General features: G+C 39.4%; 1 protein-coding gene and 1 long non-coding RNA gene across 5 annotated transcripts in view; one reads left to right on the top strand and one right to left on the bottom strand.

Moving 5' to 3' along the window:
* Positions 1-22,051, bottom strand: part of NTNG1 (netrin G1) — a 343,674-nt gene that overhangs the window by 60,580 nt on the left and 261,043 nt on the right. For 3 of the 4 annotated variants that reach the window (XM_059137239.1, XM_059137236.1, XM_059137237.1), the window contains exons 5-6: positions 11,110-11,136; positions 391-456 (exon numbers count right to left, since the gene is read on the bottom strand). In XM_059137239.1, coding sequence (XP_058993222.1) covers positions 391-456; positions 11,110-11,136 — 93 coding nt within the window. The remainder of the gene's footprint in view (positions 1-390; positions 457-11,109; positions 11,137-22,051) is intronic. The other variant, XM_059137238.1, reaches the window with a different exon arrangement.
* LOC131809814 (uncharacterized) lies at positions 13,111-19,470 on the top strand. Its single transcript, XR_009345309.1, has 4 exons — positions 13,111-13,441; positions 13,640-13,757; positions 16,830-16,888; positions 19,266-19,470. It is a non-coding gene; the product is annotated as an uncharacterized LOC131809814 (long non-coding RNA).

The following is a 22,051-nucleotide window of genomic DNA, read 5'->3' as shown; positions in this document are numbered from 1 at the left end:
TTCAATACAACTGATGTACCAGTTAGTTTAGTTAAGAAGAGCAAAAGGGAGACAGTGGAAGGATGTCTGTAGCAACTCACAAGTTTTTAAGACTTATTATTTACATTCCAAACTATGATGGCAACAAAATTCCAGGCTTCTCTAGGGGCTGACATTCAACCTAAATTTAATAAAGAGCTTATAACTTCTATGCCATCTAATTTTTCCCTATGTCTTCACTATAATATTTCTAGGATGCTCTTCATATTAGAAATAATATTTGGATCATGATTCTTTCAAAGGCATGGCATTCATGATAATGCTCTTATTTAGTGCTAGAAAAGTAGTATATGGGATTTTTCCCCTAAACATGTGGGATTTTATATCAGTAGGAATTTTACATGCTCCTACCTTGTTTTGGGTTAGAAACCTCAAGGGAAGAAATATTCGGCCATATCCTATTAAACTTTGGAGGATCTGCATGCATCAGGAAAAATCAGGGTATGTTATTTTCAGCTATAATGTCATTTGGTCTAAACAGAAAATTATATGGACGAAGACACAAACCACACATCTGGTCTTTAACTTGGTTGTGGATGCACTTAACAAAACATGACTCCCGCACCAAACAAGAGCAAGCAATTGATGATTCCCAAAACATTGAATGGACATTAAATATATAGCCCCTTCGCTAACAAAGCTATATACATTTACTTTTGCAATAAACTAGAGTGTTCTTACAAATAACCAAATAGGGACTTCAGCATTTCAAACTGTTATATAAAGCTGGTGCCTGAAACTAGAAGATAAGGCGAAAGAAATAATTTCTCACTTGAGGATTCCATTCTCTGCAATTTATATTTACAGATATGAACTGGCTGCATTAGTCTTTCATGAGAGATTCTTCAGGGTGTGTTTTAAGTGTGAGCCATTATCTCTGCAAAGAAGTGGATTTATTTCCTATTTTTATTTATGCAATTTCTCAGAGAAAGAAAGGGAATACTGGTGATTCTGGCTTAAGGAGAATAGTGCAAGGTGCTTCTGATCATAGCTAAGGTTTGTATGTGTGGATGTGTATACGTCTTCATGATTTTTTTTTTAACCTCAACCTATGTTTCTAGAGTTTTGGTTCCATCCAGAAGTCATTATAAGCATTGTTAATTTGAGAATTGGTGTTCTTTCTTTCTTAGATTCACCAGTGTATATCTATATCTATATCCACAGTATATATATATATATATATACTGTGGAAAACAAGAATAGCCAGGTTTAGGACTGGATGCTTTAAAATTACTTTTGTGAAGGTGCATAACTGTTAAAGCAGTCATTTTAAAACCCAGTCAGATCAGCTCAAAACTACACCTTTTGTGTGGTCCTTTGGGACCACCCAAGTCCACAAAAAGGGATCTCACCTCTAAACTCCTATAGCATGTTTCTTACTGTCTGTACTCCTGATTTCTCATTGATATGTGGATAAGGGATGAGTTTTAATATTGTTAGTTTGAATTTCATAGGTCTATTTCTTGTCTCTGTAATTAGATTGGATCTCTTTGAGGAAGGGCAAAGCCTGGTAGGAGACCTCAGTAAATATCTAATAATTCAGTAATTGATATCAAGTGGCTAGGCTACTGTAAACAGGTATTATGAGATTGTTTCCTCCATAATTAGATTATAACAAATAATATTCTTGTAAGACATGGTACTTTCACTCTAACTTTGGTTTTTAAGTATTTGTTAGAAAAGTTGATCTATGGTTGTTTTGTGCATGTGTGTATACAAAGGTAGATGGAATCTTAATACTGACATTACTACATCTGTCAAAATTGAAGAATGCAAGAAGAATGTAATTCTATTTCCCACCTTTGTATCCAAGTGTCACTAAACACCTAGATACTCGGTAACATGTAGGCAGAGTATTCAAGCTGTTGACTGAATGCTGCTTTTCACTTGAGCGTCCTGGAGCTGGGTAGATACTGGATTAACAGAACAAGTCTACCTGAGCTGTGACGATCACTTTTGGAAAACTATACATTTGTATTTTGAGGGAATTAATATGATTTTTAGAAATTATTTAGAAAAAAAGTTGTGGTTGTATATAGAATATATAATTATTTATATTATTAGCTTTAAAGTAAGAATATTTCAGTTCATTGAAATGGTTCTCTCCATCTTTTTCTTGTAGGAGAGAAAAATACAGGTCATAAGTGGGAGTGCTGTTTGTAAACTTAATGGTAAGTACTCAGTGACTTGTATGTCTTGATGAAATTAAGTAATATTATTTTGTTAATAAGTTTTGCCAAGAAATCTAAGACAAATTTATACCAAATCAATTAAAAAGTGAGTTTTGAAAATTAGTGTCATAAATTAAGCTCTATTCCATATTCCAATACATTAAATATTTGCTTATGCCTATTTTAGGCATATTCTTTTCCTAGTGTATCATAATTTTCCCCTGGGGTGTGAAGGTTCCACTTTAAGGATCTTCCTATATGTACAAAAAGTTAACATAGGTCATTCTGCCTCTGAATTGTTAACTACCTGACTGTATGGAATTACCAAGATAGATACCTCAATTACTATCTGATCCATACCTAGAATACAACTTTCCTCCGAATTTTGTACTTAAGATGGTTTCTTGTGGGAAGGGAGGTAGGCAACCCTTGTATTTGCCTGGAAATAGAATTAGACATTTTTTTCCCCAAATAGTTTCCATTATATGGAATGCCTAACTTTCTGAACAATCAAAACTCAGAACCACCAGCAGTCATACCACATGGAAATCCTAATCTAATCTATACTTGACTCTGGTGGGATAAAATTTTATGTGCTGATTTTTCCTTGGGAGGAAAAATGTCCTGAAAAAAAGATACTGAAATATGTGGTCTCTTGTTAAATTCTTACAACACGTTACTGTCTGTGCAATCATGTTGCAATATTTGGCTATCATGGGATTTTTAATTTACTATCTCATATTATCTATCTACCTTTTTTTTTTTTTTTTTAAAGTAGGCTCCACACCCAGAGTGCAGCCCAATGCAGGGTTTGAACTCACGATCCTGAGATCAAAAGTCGGACACTTAACTGACTAAGCCATCTTATTTTTAAGAAAGTTTATTTTTCTTATAATTGCAAGGCCAAGTAAGGAAACAACTTAAAATTAAGCAGTTGCTCTCCGTTTACTCTTACTATTCTAAGATCCTGGCTCAAATAAATATTTAATCAATATTACTAACAAATGTTTAATTCCCAGGAGTAAAATGCACATTGGAGGTGATATTAATAGCACAATTGAGACAAAATTTATGTTATCATATCCAATTCTAATGAAAATCTTTGTAGCATGTAGCCTCAGAGAATTTTGAGCCAGTGGGCCACTTGTTTCAAGTAGGGGGAAATTACAAATAGAAAACAAAAATTATATTACATTGAAAGAATGTATTGTCTCTTTGGGAGAACTGTGGCAGAATTTATTAATGTCATTTTTTCATGACTTAACTAGGGTATATCTATGAGTCAATTCTAAGGTCTGGGAATGGCAATTTCTTATAGGGCAAACGGTACTGTGAGTCAGAAAAATAGGATTTGGTTCCAGTTCTGCTAATGAGAAACTGTCTGGTTTTTAATTTCTCTAGATTTCAGTTTCTTATCTGTAAATAAAGGTGCTGGACTAAAAGGTCTCCAAGGTTTCCCTCAGCTGTTAAGTTCCATCACTCCAGTGATTCCCTCATGATCTAGCAGGGTCCCACTCAAGTTCGTGGAAGGATGAAGCCTATTGCTCTTTGGAGAATCTAGAGGACTAAATGGGAAGGGAAAACTATTGCTCCCTGTTTTGAAAGTGGATATTTTGACTGTTGTAGTGAAATTCACACTGGACTTGAGAAATTACTGGGATGAGGGGAGGGATCCCCATATGTGCCCAGTGGGGTTGTAAATGGCCGGTCATTCAAGAATAGCCTTTTATGGAAATCCCTATTTCTTAAGGATGTTGGCACAATACATCTGGGTAAATGGACTGGGCTCATCTTGATGATCTTCTTCCCTAGATTCCAAAGACTGGCTCTAGGAGTATGGAGACCATAACAACATACTCCACAACTGTCCCCCTAAAAAAGAAACAAAATATCTGCAATGTCCACCAGATTCTATTACTCTACAGTTATTGTTGAATTTGCAAAGCACATTTATGAGAACCTTAAAAAATATCTATTCAGGGGAGATTTTTAAAATATCTGGTGCATGTAAGTAGAGGTCGGGCTGGATTAGAATCCCAGTTTTACTGCTTGGACAAGCTCCTTAAGTTCTCTTTGTCTTTCTCATCGGTAATATGGGGATGATGCCATTATATGCTGGCTGCTTTCAAGACTCAGTGGGTTAATATTTGCTTGGCATTGTGGTGAGCATTCGATAAATGTTAGCTCTTATTATCCCATTTGTGGTTCCTGTTGTAATAAAAATCAGATTACTGTAGTAGTACCAGTCCTTACTGAATTGAGGTAGAGAAAAATAATGTGTTCTTCCATTATTTTGCCATCTTAATTATTTCCAAAGTGAATGATTCTGATATGTAAAAAAAGCTCACTTAAGATACAGTTTTAGGGTCTCCATTGATGAATACTATTGCTCAGAAAGCAATAGAAATGATTTTGGAGATACTGTGAAGAAGATTTAATAGTTAAAGACAAAACGTTAATTTCCAAGTTTCTTTAAGTTTAGAATCAATCAGTTTTGACTATGAATCAAATACATATCTTATCTGAATTTTGTTTTTCATTAGGGAGAGAATTCAGGAAACTGTTATGTGATAGTTTGGTTGTGGCGCTTCAAACTTGATTTGTGAATCAGAAAAACCGAGATTCTAGTTGTGAAAGGGAAACTTTGGAAGAAAAATTTTCTCCTCTGTACTCCAAGGAAAACTCTGCACTATACATTGGAGAGAACTATGTGACAGTTGGTGAAATTGACCATCTATTGCTGATGCCATAGTTTATCAGGCTAGAAGACCAGCTTGAAGCAGAAGGTTAAAGACATTGTCTTATATCAAGAAAGCTTTAGAGGTAGGGTTGTTTTAGAATATAAAGTCATCTTCTATCATCCATGGCACCCCCTTTGCATGAACTGTAGGCAACTTTTAAAGTGGGCACACTCTACAAACAGAGTAAGTTGTGACCGTGATATCCCATCTCTTTTTTTTGTTTTCTAGAAAGTTGTACCATGTAGAATTTCATACTTCAGTAGTTTCATCAAATGAGAAGGTGAATTCTAATAACATGGTAGAATGTGAAGATTCCTAATTTGGAAATTGGACATTGAGCTGGAATCCTGCCTTGCCCACTGTCCAGATAAGTTGGACAATTCATTTAATTCTTAGTTGTCTTATCTGTAAAATGATTATGTCAGATGAGTGCTCTTTAAGTTTCCTAAAACTACTAATTTTACTTTATTTGGGGGTTCTAAAATATGGTGGGAAACAGGGTGCCACCATGGATATGAAAAGCCATTGCTAAGGGGATGTTAGTGGGCCTTCCTGGAACATCTTTTTTCCAGGAGAGTGTGAGGAAAATATTAGGTAGAGACAAAGTCACAAGTTCACTTTGGGTTTATATAGTGACTCCTGCTATTACTCAGAGAATCTGCAAACATTACTGATGCCTAGAAAGGAATCTATAGAAAACCCTAAAACTCTCTAGAAGAAATCTCTGGGGCCTATGGAGGTAATCTTATCATCTTCACAGCAAGCTGCCTGTCCTCGGAACTACAGTGTCATTAAACTGGTGGGGAAGATAAAGCTTAATGTGATAGTGGTAAGTCTGTCCTTGAGATAGCACACAGCATTTTATTTTTGCTATAAGTGGCTATATTGATAAAGAAAGAAATTTGGATTTTTATTGTCATACGATATGTACAAACACGTTTCACAATTTGAATGGCAAAGTTCATGAGCTATCTCATGTTCTAGACTACACTTGACATATCTACATTTCCCATCTTCCTCAGAATACTGAGGATATTTAGTGGTAGAGGAAGGCCATACATTAATGGGGTGGAGGGTCACAGTCCCCTACCCCCTCTCCTCATGCATAATGTTTGTAACTTCTGCTGACAACACAGTGAGGTACAAGAAAATGAACCTCTGTTTTTCTCCACGACACTAAATTTACCTGCGTAAAAAATAGTTCAATTCAGGAATCAACAGGTGTAAAGTGCTGTGTGGTGGATTGGAAAGAGTTTGTGGCGAGAATAAATAAATCTAGAATTTTTCTTTCTAACCTCTTCCATGTGGTGTAACGTTATGAGCATAACTTTTAGTATTTTCCTCAACTATTATACTGGTCAAGTTACTTGGCCACTCTGAGCCTCGGACTCACTCGCCATTTGTAAAATGGACATATTCTGTAGACATATGTGAACATCTCCCTCCAGCTCTGAGTAAAAGCTCTGTCTCATCCTTCAAGGGAAGTGAAGCCGTTAGTTGGCCAGCTCCTTATTTATACTCCAAGAAGATGTCAGCGATACGTACACCCTTAGTGCAGAAGTTCACAGTTACATGTTCGAAGGTTCATCGTGGGCCCTTTCAGAGATCTTGGCAAATCTTTGGTCAAGCTAGGAATGTCCCGATGCCCCACACAGAGATAACAGCAAAGGACAGATAGCAGCTCACACTTAAAAAGTGGCTTGACATTCTAACTTCACCTGGGGAGAGGTTAACGCATGAAAAACATCAAATTGCTCAAGGTGGGCAATGGTTGATAGCATTGCTAAACTGCTCCTTTTCTTTTTCCTTTTTTTAGGTAAAGGATACTTGCCCCTCCTTCATTTTAATATTTGATGTATTCTTCAGGATTAAAGCAGCAGCTATGTGCTAATGTTCATTCAGTTTTAGGATAACCACAAAGTTTTCATGAATGTGAAATGCTAGTTACACAAATATGAAATGGATCTGTGATGAGGATACTGGGCACACGATATAACAAAGTCCCAAAGGTGCTTCACCTGGGACCTGAGCTTTCCTTCCAGAACATCAGCAAACAGTTCAAAATTAACGTAGCACACCATGCAATTTGCCATATAGCTACACTACCCTGTACATTTTCTTCCTCATTATATAAAACCTAATTAGTTAAAGGGCAATTCAAATGAAACTTTTATTTGGGGGATTTAGAAGTATTAAAGCAAAGGGAAGAAAACAAACAAGCACTGCAGCTCTCTGGATAGCATGAACATGATTATTAATTACCCCTGGGTAGGGAAATGATTAACCTTGTTATTTTCCTCACGATTCAGGTTTCTACAGTAAACGGCTACCGAACAAAAATATTTGGATGCTGTCTGGAAAACAACTTTTACAAGGTCTCCAACTGGCATCAAATATTTTCAAGTAAGAAAACATCTCTGGGTTTTCTCTCCAGGCTGATGGATCCCTGCGGGTAGCACTTCCCTTGTTTAACAGTCTTGTCAATTAAATCAAATTAGAGATGAAGTTTTAACTCCAGGATGAAGGCAATGCTCATTATAAGAGAAAACAGGAAAAATGTAATATTTCCCTGAAGTAAACCATTATTTCTAATTGAAAGAGGTAGAGAGGAGGGGACAGTCAAACTCCTCCATCAATATTCTATGCTTTATATGCCATGAGCTCAATCACTCAAAAGTAATTTAAAGAAGTAATGTATCCTTGGTTCCCCAGAATGTTTACCTTTCTCTTTTGGGGCTATCCTGAGACATATTTTTAATTATTAAAAAATACGAAGTTGTTTGAAATGGTGATCTTTCATGTCAATGGCTGCCCTACCTTTAATCTCTGACTCATCTGTCATCTCCTTTCTTAAGTGATAATCACCCACACAAAGCTATTTGTCCATTAGGCCAGTTCTTGTTCTAATTATGGTCTTTATACTGTTAAACAGAATTAGTGAAATCACTTGCTCTTCAGGACTAAGGAGCAGATAATATATGCTAGAAGGTAATGATTAGTTTATCACTCTAGCAAAAACATCCACACCAAACCAACTATTAATCGGCATCATCAGCATCAACAAATGTTCACTTGGATAAAGTTGTGAATGTTTACTTCTAAGCATAAGTTACATTTTGTATACATAAAAAAAATGAAACCTGAATGAATTACTGCCACATTAGGTAAGGTAAAAACAGAGATCACAAGGTTCAAATGACTGTAGATCTATTTTGGGATTCATTAATTGCTGACAATACCACCAGTATTTTTTCAGCCATGGCCAAAGCACATCGAAATGACCAAGTTTTAAATCAAGGAACTCAGAAATGGTTGGGAAACCTATTCCCTAAAAAAATAGACAACAGCAGGTACACATGACCTTAATGGTAAATTTGTTTCAAAAAATATTTTTAGCAGATGATCGGAAAGGATGGCCACTCTGTCCATGCTTTGAATCTTAATACTGGTGTTGACAGTTTGAGATCTATACTGAAACCTATCACAGCTCCAAAATCTTTAGTTATTGTGTATATAGCATATGTATGTGAACTTATGGTTACATACATCAATAATTTACATCAATGGGATGTATCATTCACTTTCCTTGAGATATGCTTTGATGATGGGAGTCTCACGGGTATTACATCTGTTATAATGGCATTGTCTATATACTGGTTGGAATTATGCTGGTTGATTCCTTCTCTGGGATAAAGGGAAAAGCCCTGGCAACCACCCAAACTTAGTTAAAAATTTAAGCAACTCATTCTTCTCCAGCGTATACCTTGGAAACCCATTCCTGTGCCCTCTAGAGTAGGCAGCAAGTCATCTCTGTGTGAATTCTTGCCCTTTGGAGAGAAAAGGAATCCACTAGTGCACCCAATGAGCGCCTTATGAGCCCACAAAGAAGGAAGGTGCGAATGCCACAGAAGCAGCCCAGAAGATCCTATCCTGTTTGATGGCTTTTATAATCAATCTCTTGACTTTAAAGCCAGCAATCAGCAAGCTAGTTGTGTGTGATGTTGGGTGACTCCTGGCACCTTTGACACCCTGTTTGCTGGAGAAATCTGAGGGAACCCCCACTGCACTCCAAGCAGAGCAGTCAGAGGCATAAGAAGGCAGGTTACAAACTATCATTTTGTTTGCTAGCGGGTTTTGGTTCCGTATTAAGGAATTAAATTTTCCTAGGCTCCTGATCAAAAAGGTAGATACATTTTCCAAAGGCACCACAAAGCATCCTTTCAGGTCACCACTGATTTTGAAATAAAACAAAGCAAAATGAAACTGGAATTTCCTGACTCAGTGTGTAAAAGGTCAACATCTGCTGATGCTCAGAGATGGGGCACGTGGTGGAGACGGCCGAATGAGATGTTGAGTGAGCAATACAGTCGGTGATCCCATGCGACACACGACCGACACGCAGAACAGAAACACACCCCAGTGCCAAAGAACTACTTTCCATGCATCCATTTCTGAAAATCTGACAGGTCATGCTGCTGGGGCAGCCTCAATAATTGGTCTCAGCTGGCTTCCCCTCGGTACCCTTTTGTTCTAAGAGGCATATGTAAATGAAATTGTCAAGGCCTGAAAGGAGCCCGCTGTGGGAGGGCTGTGTGTATGTATACATGACATACATATATATATATATATATATATATATATATATATATACTCACACAATTAGACAAATCCCAGGGGAGATACTAAAGCAGAACACAGAGACTATTGGAAACTATGAAGGTTTCCCCTGCGAGTCTGCAGCACTGATGCCATTTCAGCAAGATCCTACAGGCCAGGCTGCAGCATTAGGCTGGTATCTGAAAGGAGGGGAACACTACCTCTCTTTACAAAGCCGCTGATTTTCATGGCATTTCACGTGTCTAGTGCTTAACAAATCTGCATCCAGGTCTAATTCCAAGCTTAAGTAAACTGGCTCGATTTGCAGATTGGAAGACCTGACTGTGCATTTATCAGAAGTGGGAAGCTGTTTTATCCAAATTATCAGAGTATTGCGCTGAAGATGGATGTTGGGTATTCAACAACTGCTGTTCATGCTGCCATCACCCTGGGTGGCCCAGCACCCACGACGAAGTACATGACAGGTGAGACCACAGTGAAAACTCTTGTCTTCACGTGCAGTACCTAATCTCTATCTCCCCAGCACTCTGTTTTGAATGAGTTATTCAGCAGTCGTGCAAAGGATTTAGGCATCAGAGAGAACGGGTGCGAAATGTAAGAACATGTAAGGTTCTGCTCTGCAAAGCTGTGGGGCATTTCCTTAATGAGCATTTCAGGCTTGGTGTTGGGGTGTCATTGTTTTACATGTGAATAAGGAGCTACAGCCTGGTTCTCCCACGATAGCTGATAGCCGGGAGAATGCTCTTTGCAATGGTACTGGAGAAATGTTTCACAGAAGCTTGAAGAGGGATTTCTCTTTCAACTGCTTCTATTTGTACTAAGAGATTTCTCACAGGAATTTCTACTAGCTGGATTCCTAAATTCTGCATATATTTTTTGTACCCAGTTCTCTATCACACTTCAACCTAAGTAGTCAGGAGAAGATGGATCACTGTATTTTCAGAGGAAGAAATGGACATACTGATTTTTTTCCTCTTCATTCCCCCAGAAAGACTAATGCTCACCAACCTGCCTCTTTCAGGCCTTCACAAAGATTGGAGTGTAATAAATTACTAAAATTCCCTCCCCTTGGTTTCATGGCGTTTTCATTGGGTTCTAATGAATATGCCTAAAGTGTTCATTGGTATTCATTCTCTGCTTTTAAAAATTATGGGAGAAATCCATATCCAGTCCTAAGGAGAAAGTTCAATTTGTTGTTGGTTACTAAATATGAGTAAATAGGACTGTTTATATTTTTGCTAAATGAGCTATGGTTACCTAAGTAATTGCACCTGTGTGAAGGTAGCCTTCATTGGTTAAAAGCATTCAGGAAAGCCATGGTACTGTGATATCCACAGAGAAGTTATGCACTGATAATTATTTCATCTGTGCTCTCACCCTATCTGTGCAGAGAACACACATAACAGTTCAATTCACAAAGAAAATACCCTCTTACATCAGAAATGGACACTGGGAAAATAGATCTTAGGAGCTCAACAAGAAAACAAAGCTAGCCTAGACTTGGATGGTGACATTTTTTTTTTTTTTTTTTTTTTACTTACTACCGATACTGGAAATACTGGGGATACCTGGAGAGAGAGAAAACAATAAAGAAAAATTGTTAGCTATTAATACATGCCACCGTTAATATAAACATCTCAGAAAATTAACATTTAATAGCATTCAGATCATCAGGAAATATGCACGAAAAAGCAAGATATCTATTCATCCATCCAAATCATTTTGCTTTTGTTCTAGAACTCCTGAACTTGGCAGGGTTGGAAAATTAATGCTCAACTTCAACAGCTGGTTCAAGACAAGCTTCATGACATCAAACATTTTGTGCTTGCCTGTAAGGTTAATGAACATTTGTACGTGGTTCAAAACAGATTTTAAGCTAGACTTATGTTCTGGGCACAGAGTGCCAAATATACACCATGTGGACCTGTACACGTATACCCACGTAGGCACCAGATCTCTTTAGATGTGTTATGAGATGCATATGTTAGCTGCTGAAAGTCATTGGGCCTTTTATTTGATTCATTTCACAGAACCGTAATTTCTAGTCCTCTTTTACATGTCAGATATGTGGATTAAGCTCTGCAATAGAAACTTAATTGAGAAGAGTAATTCAAGGATACATTAGGTTGTTCATATTGATCATGGACTTCAGCCATTCTCCCAGGTCTTACTTCAACTTACAGGTTGTGTGAAGGTGGTGGGACCATTTCAGAATGCAGTGGGCTTGGTACAAATGTGGATAGGAATTTAGTCTGTCCCCTGAAAACTCCCAACCAAGAGCAGGGGCCCGGGAAGCAGGCTGTCTGGGTTTGAAGCTTTGCTCTTACCTTCACTGACCGTATGATCTTGGGCAAGCTGCTTATTCCTGGTTTTCTACCTCTTAGGGTTGTTGCAAGGATACACAAATAGATGTATGTAAAGTACTCAAAGTGTTACTTGGCGGGCAATGTGGTACTCTACCTGTCCTTGCTACGGAGTACTTTTATTGATACAGTCGGCCCACCAACCAAGCAAACTATGATAGATAATGGCCGAGGGAGACTTGGAGATTTACATCTCCTCCCCTAAATTTGGGTCGTGGTGCACATGGGAGCAGAGGATGGGACTCAGGCAGAAGCGAGTGAGAGTACTGCTTGGCAACGGATCAGCTAGGTGATTTCAGGCAAGTTCCCAGCCTCTCTAGGCCTGTTTCCTCACCACCAGAAAGGGGTTAATAATATCAACTGCATAGGGCCGCTGTGAGGACTGAATGAAATAATCCATAAAAATGTCTGACACATGGTACGTAGCCAATAAGTGATAGCTGTTAATGAGCGGTGCAGCCTTTTCTCCACATCACTGGAGTGTAGTTCTAACAGGTGGTAAACGTAGGAACCATTAAACTTCTATTTCTGTGTTTATCTTTGAACAACTGCCCTCTGCTTGTTTTGACATTTAACATTTAACATAACGGGTTTAATCACTGTACCTCACTCAGAAATTTCGAGCTGGGTAGTCTTTAAACCCAAAAGCTCTTATTTCTTCATAGGGAGGGGAGAGGAGGAATTAAAGATTACCATGATGTAAAACAAAAACAAAAACAAAAAACTTGAGAGGGATAAAATTTTATCTTTAGCTATAAAGTACATTCGAAATCTCTTGATTTTAAATGCACAGAGTTTAGGGTCTTTCAGCTTAATTACTGATCACTCTCCCACCCACACTGGAAATCTGTTTTAACTCTTGTTCTCTGAGCTGAATTTCAAACTGAATGCAATCTCCTCAAAGGGCTGCTGAATTCCTGACCCCACACTTCAGCAGACTGTCTTCGATATAGCCTGACAGTGACTTGGTACTGAATCTTTCCTTTTTTTTTTTTTTTTTTCTTTCTAAATCCCCTATTGAGTGAGGTATGATGGCAGCATCACAATTTTAGTATCAACTGCAGAAGCTCCAGAGTTCCCCGTGATTGCAAATCCTGCTGCACTGGAACCGCTCGCCTTTTGTAATCCATCAAGGAGAATGGGAGTTAGGTTGGCAGGAAGAGACTTTCCGGGCGTTTTCAAACTTACCCGGAGTTAGAGGGCCATGTATAATGCAAGGTGAAGGTCCAGGCTGTTTGGCCAGATGCAAAGGCAAGCCAGCCCACAAGACTGTCTGATGCAGTACTTGCTGCTGCAGAATGCTCAAGGAAGATGCTGAAATGTTTCCTTCCTTTGGGGATGCCAGCACGGGGAGCAGTGTTCACTGCAGCTCTACAAGCCTCTCGAGGCGAGGCCATTTATGAGATCTTATTTTCCTCATGAAGATGTTTTCTATTCCCCAACATTTTGGATGCTGGAAATTCATCCTCTTTCTCATTTTGTGGCTCACAACTTTTTGAGGTGTTGCCAGGTGAGTTCCTTTCTAGCTATTGCTGTAAAATGGGAATTGCTTGGAAAAGATTTTTAAGCTTTTCATTGGGATAAAGATTTTTGAAGAACAAATAACTGAACACCAAGGGATGCCCATTAGTATATTTTCAATTGTTACTTTTTTCCCCAAATGGTCCTTATTGTAATGTTCAAACACCTTGCTTTTTGTTCCCTACAGACAACTAAAGAATTTAATAAATCCACTGCATGCCTTAAAAAGGCTAGGAACAAGCCATGCGATGTCTGCCAGATGCCTAAGGAATAAGACAAGGAGGCTACAATTCATTTCATGAAAGGTGGGTTTCTTTGGGGGTCTTGGAGGGATGCATCAATGAATCTAATTCCACCTGACAACAGAGACAACGCCCATAAACCACGATAATGAAAGTCAGATTAGGCTCAGGGAAACTCTAGACACATGTTGGCAGGTTTGTTTTTGTTTTTGTTTTTAACATTCCCTGTGATGTGACAAGCATTATGTAAACAATATTTTTACCTTTAGAACTGAGCTTGGAGGTTATCTCTTCCCTTTCTCTTCATCTCCTGAATGTGAATTAGTCACTCCCTGTGATCGCACACCTCCTTGGGTAGGCCTCCCTGAGAAACTTACCAACTTACATTTATAATTGTTTGTGTTTGTCTGAGAGGTCTGAGGGGCAGTCACCATGTCTCGTTCTTTTCTGTATGTCTAGTATCTTCCTGGGACAATGCCTGATACAGAAGAGCTGCTCGAGTATATTTGAGCAAAACTTTATCACTGGTAGCCAAGAATTTTCTATCCTAGTGAAAATACTTATGGCAATGGTATGATCTTGTCCCATACAAAATGTTTCACTGAAACATTTCTCAGAGTTCAGTACGAGTGGATATGTTTGTTCCCTCTGAACATTTCCTCCACTCCAATAACCACAGTTATACAATGTACAGATGCCTCTCACAACTTTGCCTTCCAGGAAGTCAAGAGACTCAAAAACGCAACCTGGAGCTCATCTGGGTAAACTCACTTCCTATTTGGCTTATTTACCTTCTATTCCTTCTCTCACATCTTCTATTTAAACTCCTATTTGGATATTCTTATTTGTATTTGTCTTTTTCCCTAAGCCACCCTGGGGGCAAATACAGAAGTTGTGGGGTCTAACGCATATTTCAAATCTGGGAGCTCTCTTTGAGAAAAAAATATTACCTTTAAAATATAAAATTAAATATGACATTGATTTTTTTTTTTTTTTAAGTTTAGAAGGATCCTAGGGAGGAATCCTGAAATTTAAGCTTCTTAGGTGAAGTCCTTCTCTGAAACAATCTCAAAAATACTCATGAAAGATAAAGAGATGACATAGGTAGACAGAAAGGAAGCAGGATACCAGATAAGCTAATTCAGAGTCATTTAAAAATGAAGAGCAGAAAGGGAGTTAAGCAATAATCTCATCAAGCCCTCCACTTTACAAAAGAGGAAACTGAAGGCACGAACAGAAGCAAGAGTCTTGTCCAAGTCAACACCTTTCTATTCAACATTGGAAGAGGTAATTCCTAGTTCTTGTCTGCTGAGACACTGCTCAACTTGCACAGAGGAAACAAAGCCCAGGTATGCATGAACTTCACCAGAAGGTTCTGTAGTACACGGCACATGAGTTTAATACTATTGCTTCTTCTAGAAGAGAAATGGTACTTCAATCAGAGACACACACACATGTTGAATATGCCAAAGGGCTTCCTGTGCTAAAAGAATGAGCAGGTGTTCAGTATAAATGCTCTTTCAGTTAGTTCCTCCTCCACTGGCCCTCCCCACTCCTATATTTATTTTAATGTTTGTTTTGAAGGAATTCTGCTGCAATTAAGAGGATGAGAACTTAGCAGAATTATATAATTGTTTTCTTCTCTTTCTCCTACTTCTTGCTATTTTACTAACTCTCCCACCAAGTAAATGGCTAAAGGGGGTCCAGTTAGGCAATGTGATGGCGATCTCAAAAATAAACATCCTAATCTTCTGAAGCAGATTGATGCAGTGCTAAAAGCCATAACTCCTTCTGAGAATCAAAGCAAAGTCAGCAGCTTTTCATGGAGGAAATCAGAAGGCACACAGATTTGGTATGCCTCAAATTGAGAGGAAATATTGCCCCTGTTGTGACAGATGGCTTGAGAAAAAGCCCATTAAGTAGATGACTAGGTCTTCAGAAGAAACCAGGCTATAGCCATCAGGAGCTAGAACTCCAAAAAACCCAGTTGAAGTTGGTTGGGGGGGGGTGATGAGGAAGAAAACATTCTGAAGACTCATTCATAATCTGGAGAATTATTTCCAGTGTCCTTCCAGCCCTGGTCCTTGGCACCACTGTGTTAATAGGAGGTATAGTGAGCTGTCTGCTAGGAACTTGAAAGTGGAGGGAAATAAAGTTGCCTTCATAGAACCGTGCTATGGAACTAACATATAAATGATCCAATCAAAGACAGCTAAAGTCATCTTACAACAACAGAAGCGGTCTAGGACCTGAATGTATGTGACAGACTTGACAGAGGTGACAGCAGCCTGTGGTAGCCTACTGACATATGGGAAGAACAGGAGAACAGCCAATGAGAAGGAGGAAGCATAGAAAGAGGAGCATTGGGCTAGCATTGTCTCAGGAAGAGGGAGGGGTACCCTGCAAGCTCTCAGACCTCCAGTGTTCTGTTGGCATTAGGGAACCTTACTGTGTGACAGGATGGGTGTGTCAGGATGTTTCAGCCTCACGTTATTGGCATTCAAGTCATATTTTCCTGTCCCATGCTAAGCAAGCAACCTTCTGATTATTATCTGGCTCTGAGAAGAGTCTTAATTACAAGGGAGAGAATACGCTGGCCATAATTACTATTCTGAATACCATCACAGTTATTTCATGTTTTGGATGAATAAATTGGGATTTAGACACAACTTATCTCCCTAGATAGTTGCTGTCTCTAAAGGGAGAATTTACTCACTAGGCTGGGTTGAGTCCATGGTGTTAGATCTCAGTGAAACTGTCATGACAACAGCATCTCACTTTATTGTGTGCTTACTATGTTGCTGCCTCTGTTCTAAATACCTTAAGTGTATTAATTGATTTAATTTTTATGACAACCTTACGAGGTCAGCACTCAGGTTTATTTTACAGATGGGGGAAACTCAAACACAAAGAGCTTGCCCAACGTCGTCTCTATCAGTTGGGAAGGAAACTGAGATTTGAATCTAGAGGTCCAGATTCCAGAGCTTGAGCCTATAACCACCACTCTACACTATCCCTTAGTTTATTGTATTTATCTCCAATCTTCAAAACACAAAAACAAACAAACAAAAAGACTCTGAAAACTAAAAGGTTTTTCCTCTCTCTCTTTTTTTTTCTCCTAAAATTCACCCGCAGCACAACATACCATGCTCTGAACTAATTTGGTGGCAAAACGTAACTGGAAGAGGTGTGAGGTGAGAATAATCACAGGTTTGCTGCGGAAATACTGAAATGTTTGATTAAGTGGTGCTACATCATATTGTGCTGTTCGTATGGTTAAATTATGCATCTACAATATATGTATTACGAAATCCTAACAATTTTGAATTCCAAATTATACCTGGTTCCATGAGCTTCAGATAAAGACTGTGGATGGGTGGTTGTACATGAATAATTTGGTATTCTGGTTTTAGATATTGGGCCAGCAGCTGGGGTCCTACACATGAAGAAAGTGCTCTGAGTAGAGAGTGCTCTCTTACTGTGTTGATAGAATTGGGGTTCTGAGTCTCAAAGGATGGTGGACAGAGCCTGACAGTGCTCAAGTCACTTGAGGCCATGAATGCCATTTGGGGAGGTCTGTGAACATCAGCCAGCCGTGAGCAACCATGAAAAGAAAGTGAGTCTTTTTCCCATTTTGTTTCCGCCAAGATAGCTGACTGACTCTTCCTGTCAGAGATTGAAGACCCTTGTGTTAGAGCTCTTGAGCCATGAAGACCACACGTTCCAGGAAACATGGGAAGATGGATGGGAGGTCAATGTACACATTACAGCATTATTTAGGGTGACTTATTCACTCACCAAACAGTTGATCCCACAGACATTTATAAAGGCCAGGAATACAGCATGGTTCAATTCTCAAATTGCTAACATTTTAGCTCTTGAAGTCAGGTAGACTGAAGTTTAAATCTTGTTCTGTAATGCATTCGCTGTGGGACCTTGGGACAACTTATTAATCTTTGTGTGGCTGTGTTTCCTGATCTGTCAAATGTGGATAAAAATAGTACATACCCCATGAGGACCGTTGTAAGGATTTAATGTAAGAAAGCACTTAAAGCCCTTCACAAAGTATAAGAGCCAATGGTTATCCTATTAACAAATAGAAGCTACCATTATTATTATTATTATTACAATTTTGGTTATAGAAAGTCAACCGATTGCAAGTGAACATATACTATCAAGAATCTAGAGTGAAAAGAGCAATTGATTTTGCCAGGGAGGGTCTAGGTAGGCTGCACTAGAGGAGCAATCTTGAGAGAATTATAATAAAGAGTGAGAGAAAGGCAACTGGAGAAAGGAATAAATCCAGTATCCGGCATGTTGACTTTGAGATCTTCCTAGACAGCTGGAAAAATCAGTCTGGATTCACAAAAAGGATTCCAGGCTGTAATTGACTGATTACTATTAAGCCAATGTCACTAGGAACTAAAACCACAGGAACTGATGAAAAGGACAAGGAAAAAAAAAAAACAAAACTGTAGACTGAGAAGAGGCAGTGTGGAGAGCTTGAAAATTTGAAACAAGGGCAGACAGGGAGCATTTGAAGGCAAAAAAATAACAAGCAGAAATCCAGGAAGAGAAGTAGGAGAAATCAGGTTTAGATAAGGCTGGCTTATCTAAGCAAGTGTCAAAAGGTTCAGACCCCAGTGAAGAACAGAAGAAGTAACTGAACTTTAACCTGAAAAGCAATACGGTGCAAAGTGCAGTCCTAGAAGTCAAGACATACGTGGGTTCCAATCCTCCTTCTCACCCTGATTAGTGGTGGAAACCTTAAACAGGGTACCTGAGCTCAGCAGTCAGCAGATTCCACGTCTATAAAAAGAAACTAATGGCATCTATAAGAGTGCCGTGAGTTAAGAATGAACTAATGCATGTAAAGCACTTAGGAAATTGTCTGGATAATGACATACACATGAGCACACCTGGGAAAATATAAATTGGTCAATGCGAATTTAATACAAGAGAAAATAATAGAACAATCATCAAATTACTTTCCATTACTCAGAGGAGCCCTAGATATTGTGTAACAATTCGAGTTGGATTTCTGAACAAACAAATAATGTCAATGCCAGACCAATTTAATTTTCTCTCTTTGAAGAATATTAGACTGTGTAGGTAAGAAGAAAGTAAAAGATTGAATACAGTGGAACTGGATGGGCTTTCTGTCTATCTTCATGACATTTCTATCACTAGGCTGTAGAAATTGCTTAAAGCAGAAGGTCCCCGAAAGAGTGTTTTATAGAAAGTTATTAAGTGTTCTGTGAACATTTATGTTTGGGAAACACAGAGTAAAATAAGTTACTTTACTATAGAATTCTCAAATTTTTTTAATAAGGTAATATGAAAGTCGTAGAGTCATTATAGTTTATAGCATTTTCCAAACTTCTTTGGCATGGAATCTTTAAAAGGTCATAGAACACACCTTTGGAAGCAAAGGTGTAGACAATATTATAGTATCTTTCTTAGAGTTATAATTCCTAAAGGTTGACTGTTGAGTTTTCAGCATTTATATGTAGAAAAACATTGTGTATTATTCCACAAGGACTGGACATTTAAAAAGGTGTTACTTAATAGTTTTATTCAGGAGCTGGACAATAGCAATCAAGTGAATCATAAGGAAGCATGAAGTTGGACAGAGTTGCTGTCTACATGGAAGACAGAAATGAAATTCAAAGACACTGTGAATACTATGAGAAATAGAATGAAGATCAACAGGGAGAAGAAAGATTTCTTACAGAGAAAACACAAACTTTGTAGAAAAAATAAGGAAAACATTTTGATACACACACATATATATATATATATATGGTTTTAAAAGACCAAGAAAACACAATGGGTCTTGAATAAAAAGCATGGTGTATAAAGATATAATCGCAAGAGTTATTACTTCTGCCTCTGACAAGTCTATTGTATTGAAAAGCATAGGGACATGTGATGTGTCTCACAGATTATAGTGATGGCTCTACTTTAGAACACTGAGGCTCTACATTCTTCTTTCCTGGCTCTATACAGTTCTTACAAATGTGGCCTTGGAGATGCTCCAGAATTCAGGACTTCCAAAGTCCTACCATTCACAGTGAAGTCCCAGTTTAGGGTACCTCTGAGTGCTGGGTTAATTGTCTGTGAAGGAAGATCTTCTAAGTTCCTGGTTTAATGAAGTTCTCTGAGTTCTTCTGCTAAGAGTGGGCAGGAACTGACCTTCCTCTTGAGAAATGATCCTGGCTGCTGAGATTCGGCTAAATCAAGAGATTACCCAGGATGCATGGCATTTGTAGGCATTTTTTTTTTTTTCGAGGACCCCTGGGCCGGCCTGAGCCACGGATGACCACCTTCTACTGCTTTGCAGGGCGCTGAGGATGCTGACCTCAACCCAGAGCCAGGGAGGGAAAAATCTCAAACATTTAAGACTGGGTTCAAAAGCCTGCCGGACATTTTCTGTCTGCCTTGCCCCCCACCCCCCACCCCATTGCATCTGGTTCGGGGCTGTGAATCAGAATTCCGAATCTGTGCTGCCCAGAGGGGACAGGCGTAGAGGGGAGGAAACACCCAAATGCAATAAATAACGGCAGCTCAGGACCCTGTCCCTCCCCCAACCCAGCTAGGGCTGCACTGGAGTGGGGGGCTCCGCAGGTTCTTCCCACTGGTGCGGGGTCGGGGGAGAGGAGACAACGCTGCGTGTGAGTCATTCACTTTAGAGCATCATTTATGGCATGAACTGGGAACGTAATGTGTTTACACAGACACACAATTGTACATCGGCATCTTACAATATTAAAGGAGTCATATACAAGTCTACAGGCATTGTACATGGCAGGGGGCCAGCTGGGGGCCTCTACAGGCATCGTACACGGCAGGGGGCCGGCTGGGGGCCCCTCCAAGACTTCCCCACCCAGGTGGAGTCAGTACGTGGGGAAGGGGGACCAGGCTAGGGGATGGGGGGGGGGGTATCCATCTTTGCCCCTGTTTTCTGGGAGGGAGTGGGTCTGGGAGGACCCCTCAGGCTGGTCCTTGTTGCAATCTGGGACCCAGAGCCCCAGGTATGCCTTGTGTCCCAGTCTCATCAGCAGGCTAGTGTATTAGTGTGGGAAAGTCGGAGCTGGGGACGGCTCTTCCTGAGCTGGGGACCCAGAGGGTGCTGCTGACACACGGGCTGCTTCACCCTGGGGCCCATTCCTGAGGTAAGGATGCAGTGTGGCCCTGTGGCTGGTCTGGATGGAGAGAAAAGAAGCCCAGGTGGGAGGACAGGCAGGACTAGAAGCCCTCGGGGCATTAGTAGGTCAGGTGACTCACCAAGTGTGGCCTGCACCCTGGCTGACAGCAAAGGGGGAGGGTCTCAGATGGTTCTGGAGCTTTCCACCTCCTCCAACCCCCATACAGGCCTCCTCCCAGCAGCCCTGCCCCCTGGGGACCCTGCCTCAATTCCGAAGGCATTGCAGTTCTTGCGTCTTGAGGGTGAAGAGATTGTAGCCAATCTTTTTATACCTCTTAGGTTTTGTATTCTTGTATTAGGATATGGCATATACTATGTGAGCCTCTGAAATAACAGACCTGTGATGTACCACCTGGAGTTGTGTGTGTGTACGTGTGCACACAAGCATGTATGCTTGTGTGTAAGAAAAAACTGGCATGAAATGAAAATCATAAGAGGGCCAGAAGTCTCATGTAGGCTGACATCACTACACTAAAAAATTAGAAGACTTCTAGGGCAAGCAACCCAGGAAGAGACAAGAAAATCTTATTATATGAAGTGGAATTTGATGATGTTAATACGAAGAAAAAAGAAACTGGGGTCAATATAGCTCTTTTGCTACTTAAAGAGAAAAAGCTCACTGGAAATGATGAGATACTCAAGAAATCAGTGAACTACTAAAAAATAGGTCTTACAACAATTAAAACTGTCCAATAATCAAGAAGCATGCCTTATGAAAAAAAAGTCTTAAAATTAAAATTATTTTTGAACAATTATTTTGTGACAGGTGTTATGCTGAACACATTACATGCAGTAGCCTGCTCAATTCTCTTAAAATCCCTAGGAGGTGAGAATTGCTATTATTCTCGCATTACAGATGGGAAACAGAGCTGGAGAGGTTAGTTTACTTTTTCAAGGTCACACAGCCAGTGAATAGATAAACTGTATTTGAACCTGTAACCTGTGTTCTAAGCCACTGAATTGCTTATTTTCATCCTCAGACACTGAAAGCACATTCTGATGTGTCAGAAATTTAGTTTAAGGAGTTCTTGCCATTGTAAGGTTTTTCCACTGCAAGACTCTTTCATCTCTGAAATCTTTCATCTCATTTCTGCCATATAGAAGACTGGAACATTGACTTGAGCCTCCTTGGGCATTGTGTCCCTCTGTC

Source organism: Mustela lutreola, chromosome 10 (genome assembly GCF_030435805.1).
Source record: "Mustela lutreola isolate mMusLut2 chromosome 10, mMusLut2.pri, whole genome shotgun sequence".
In the NCBI taxonomy this organism is placed as follows: domain Eukaryota; kingdom Metazoa; phylum Chordata; class Mammalia; order Carnivora; family Mustelidae; genus Mustela; species Mustela lutreola.
Note: the sequence above shows the minus strand (reverse complement) of the source record. Positions and strands in the feature narration are given on the sequence as shown.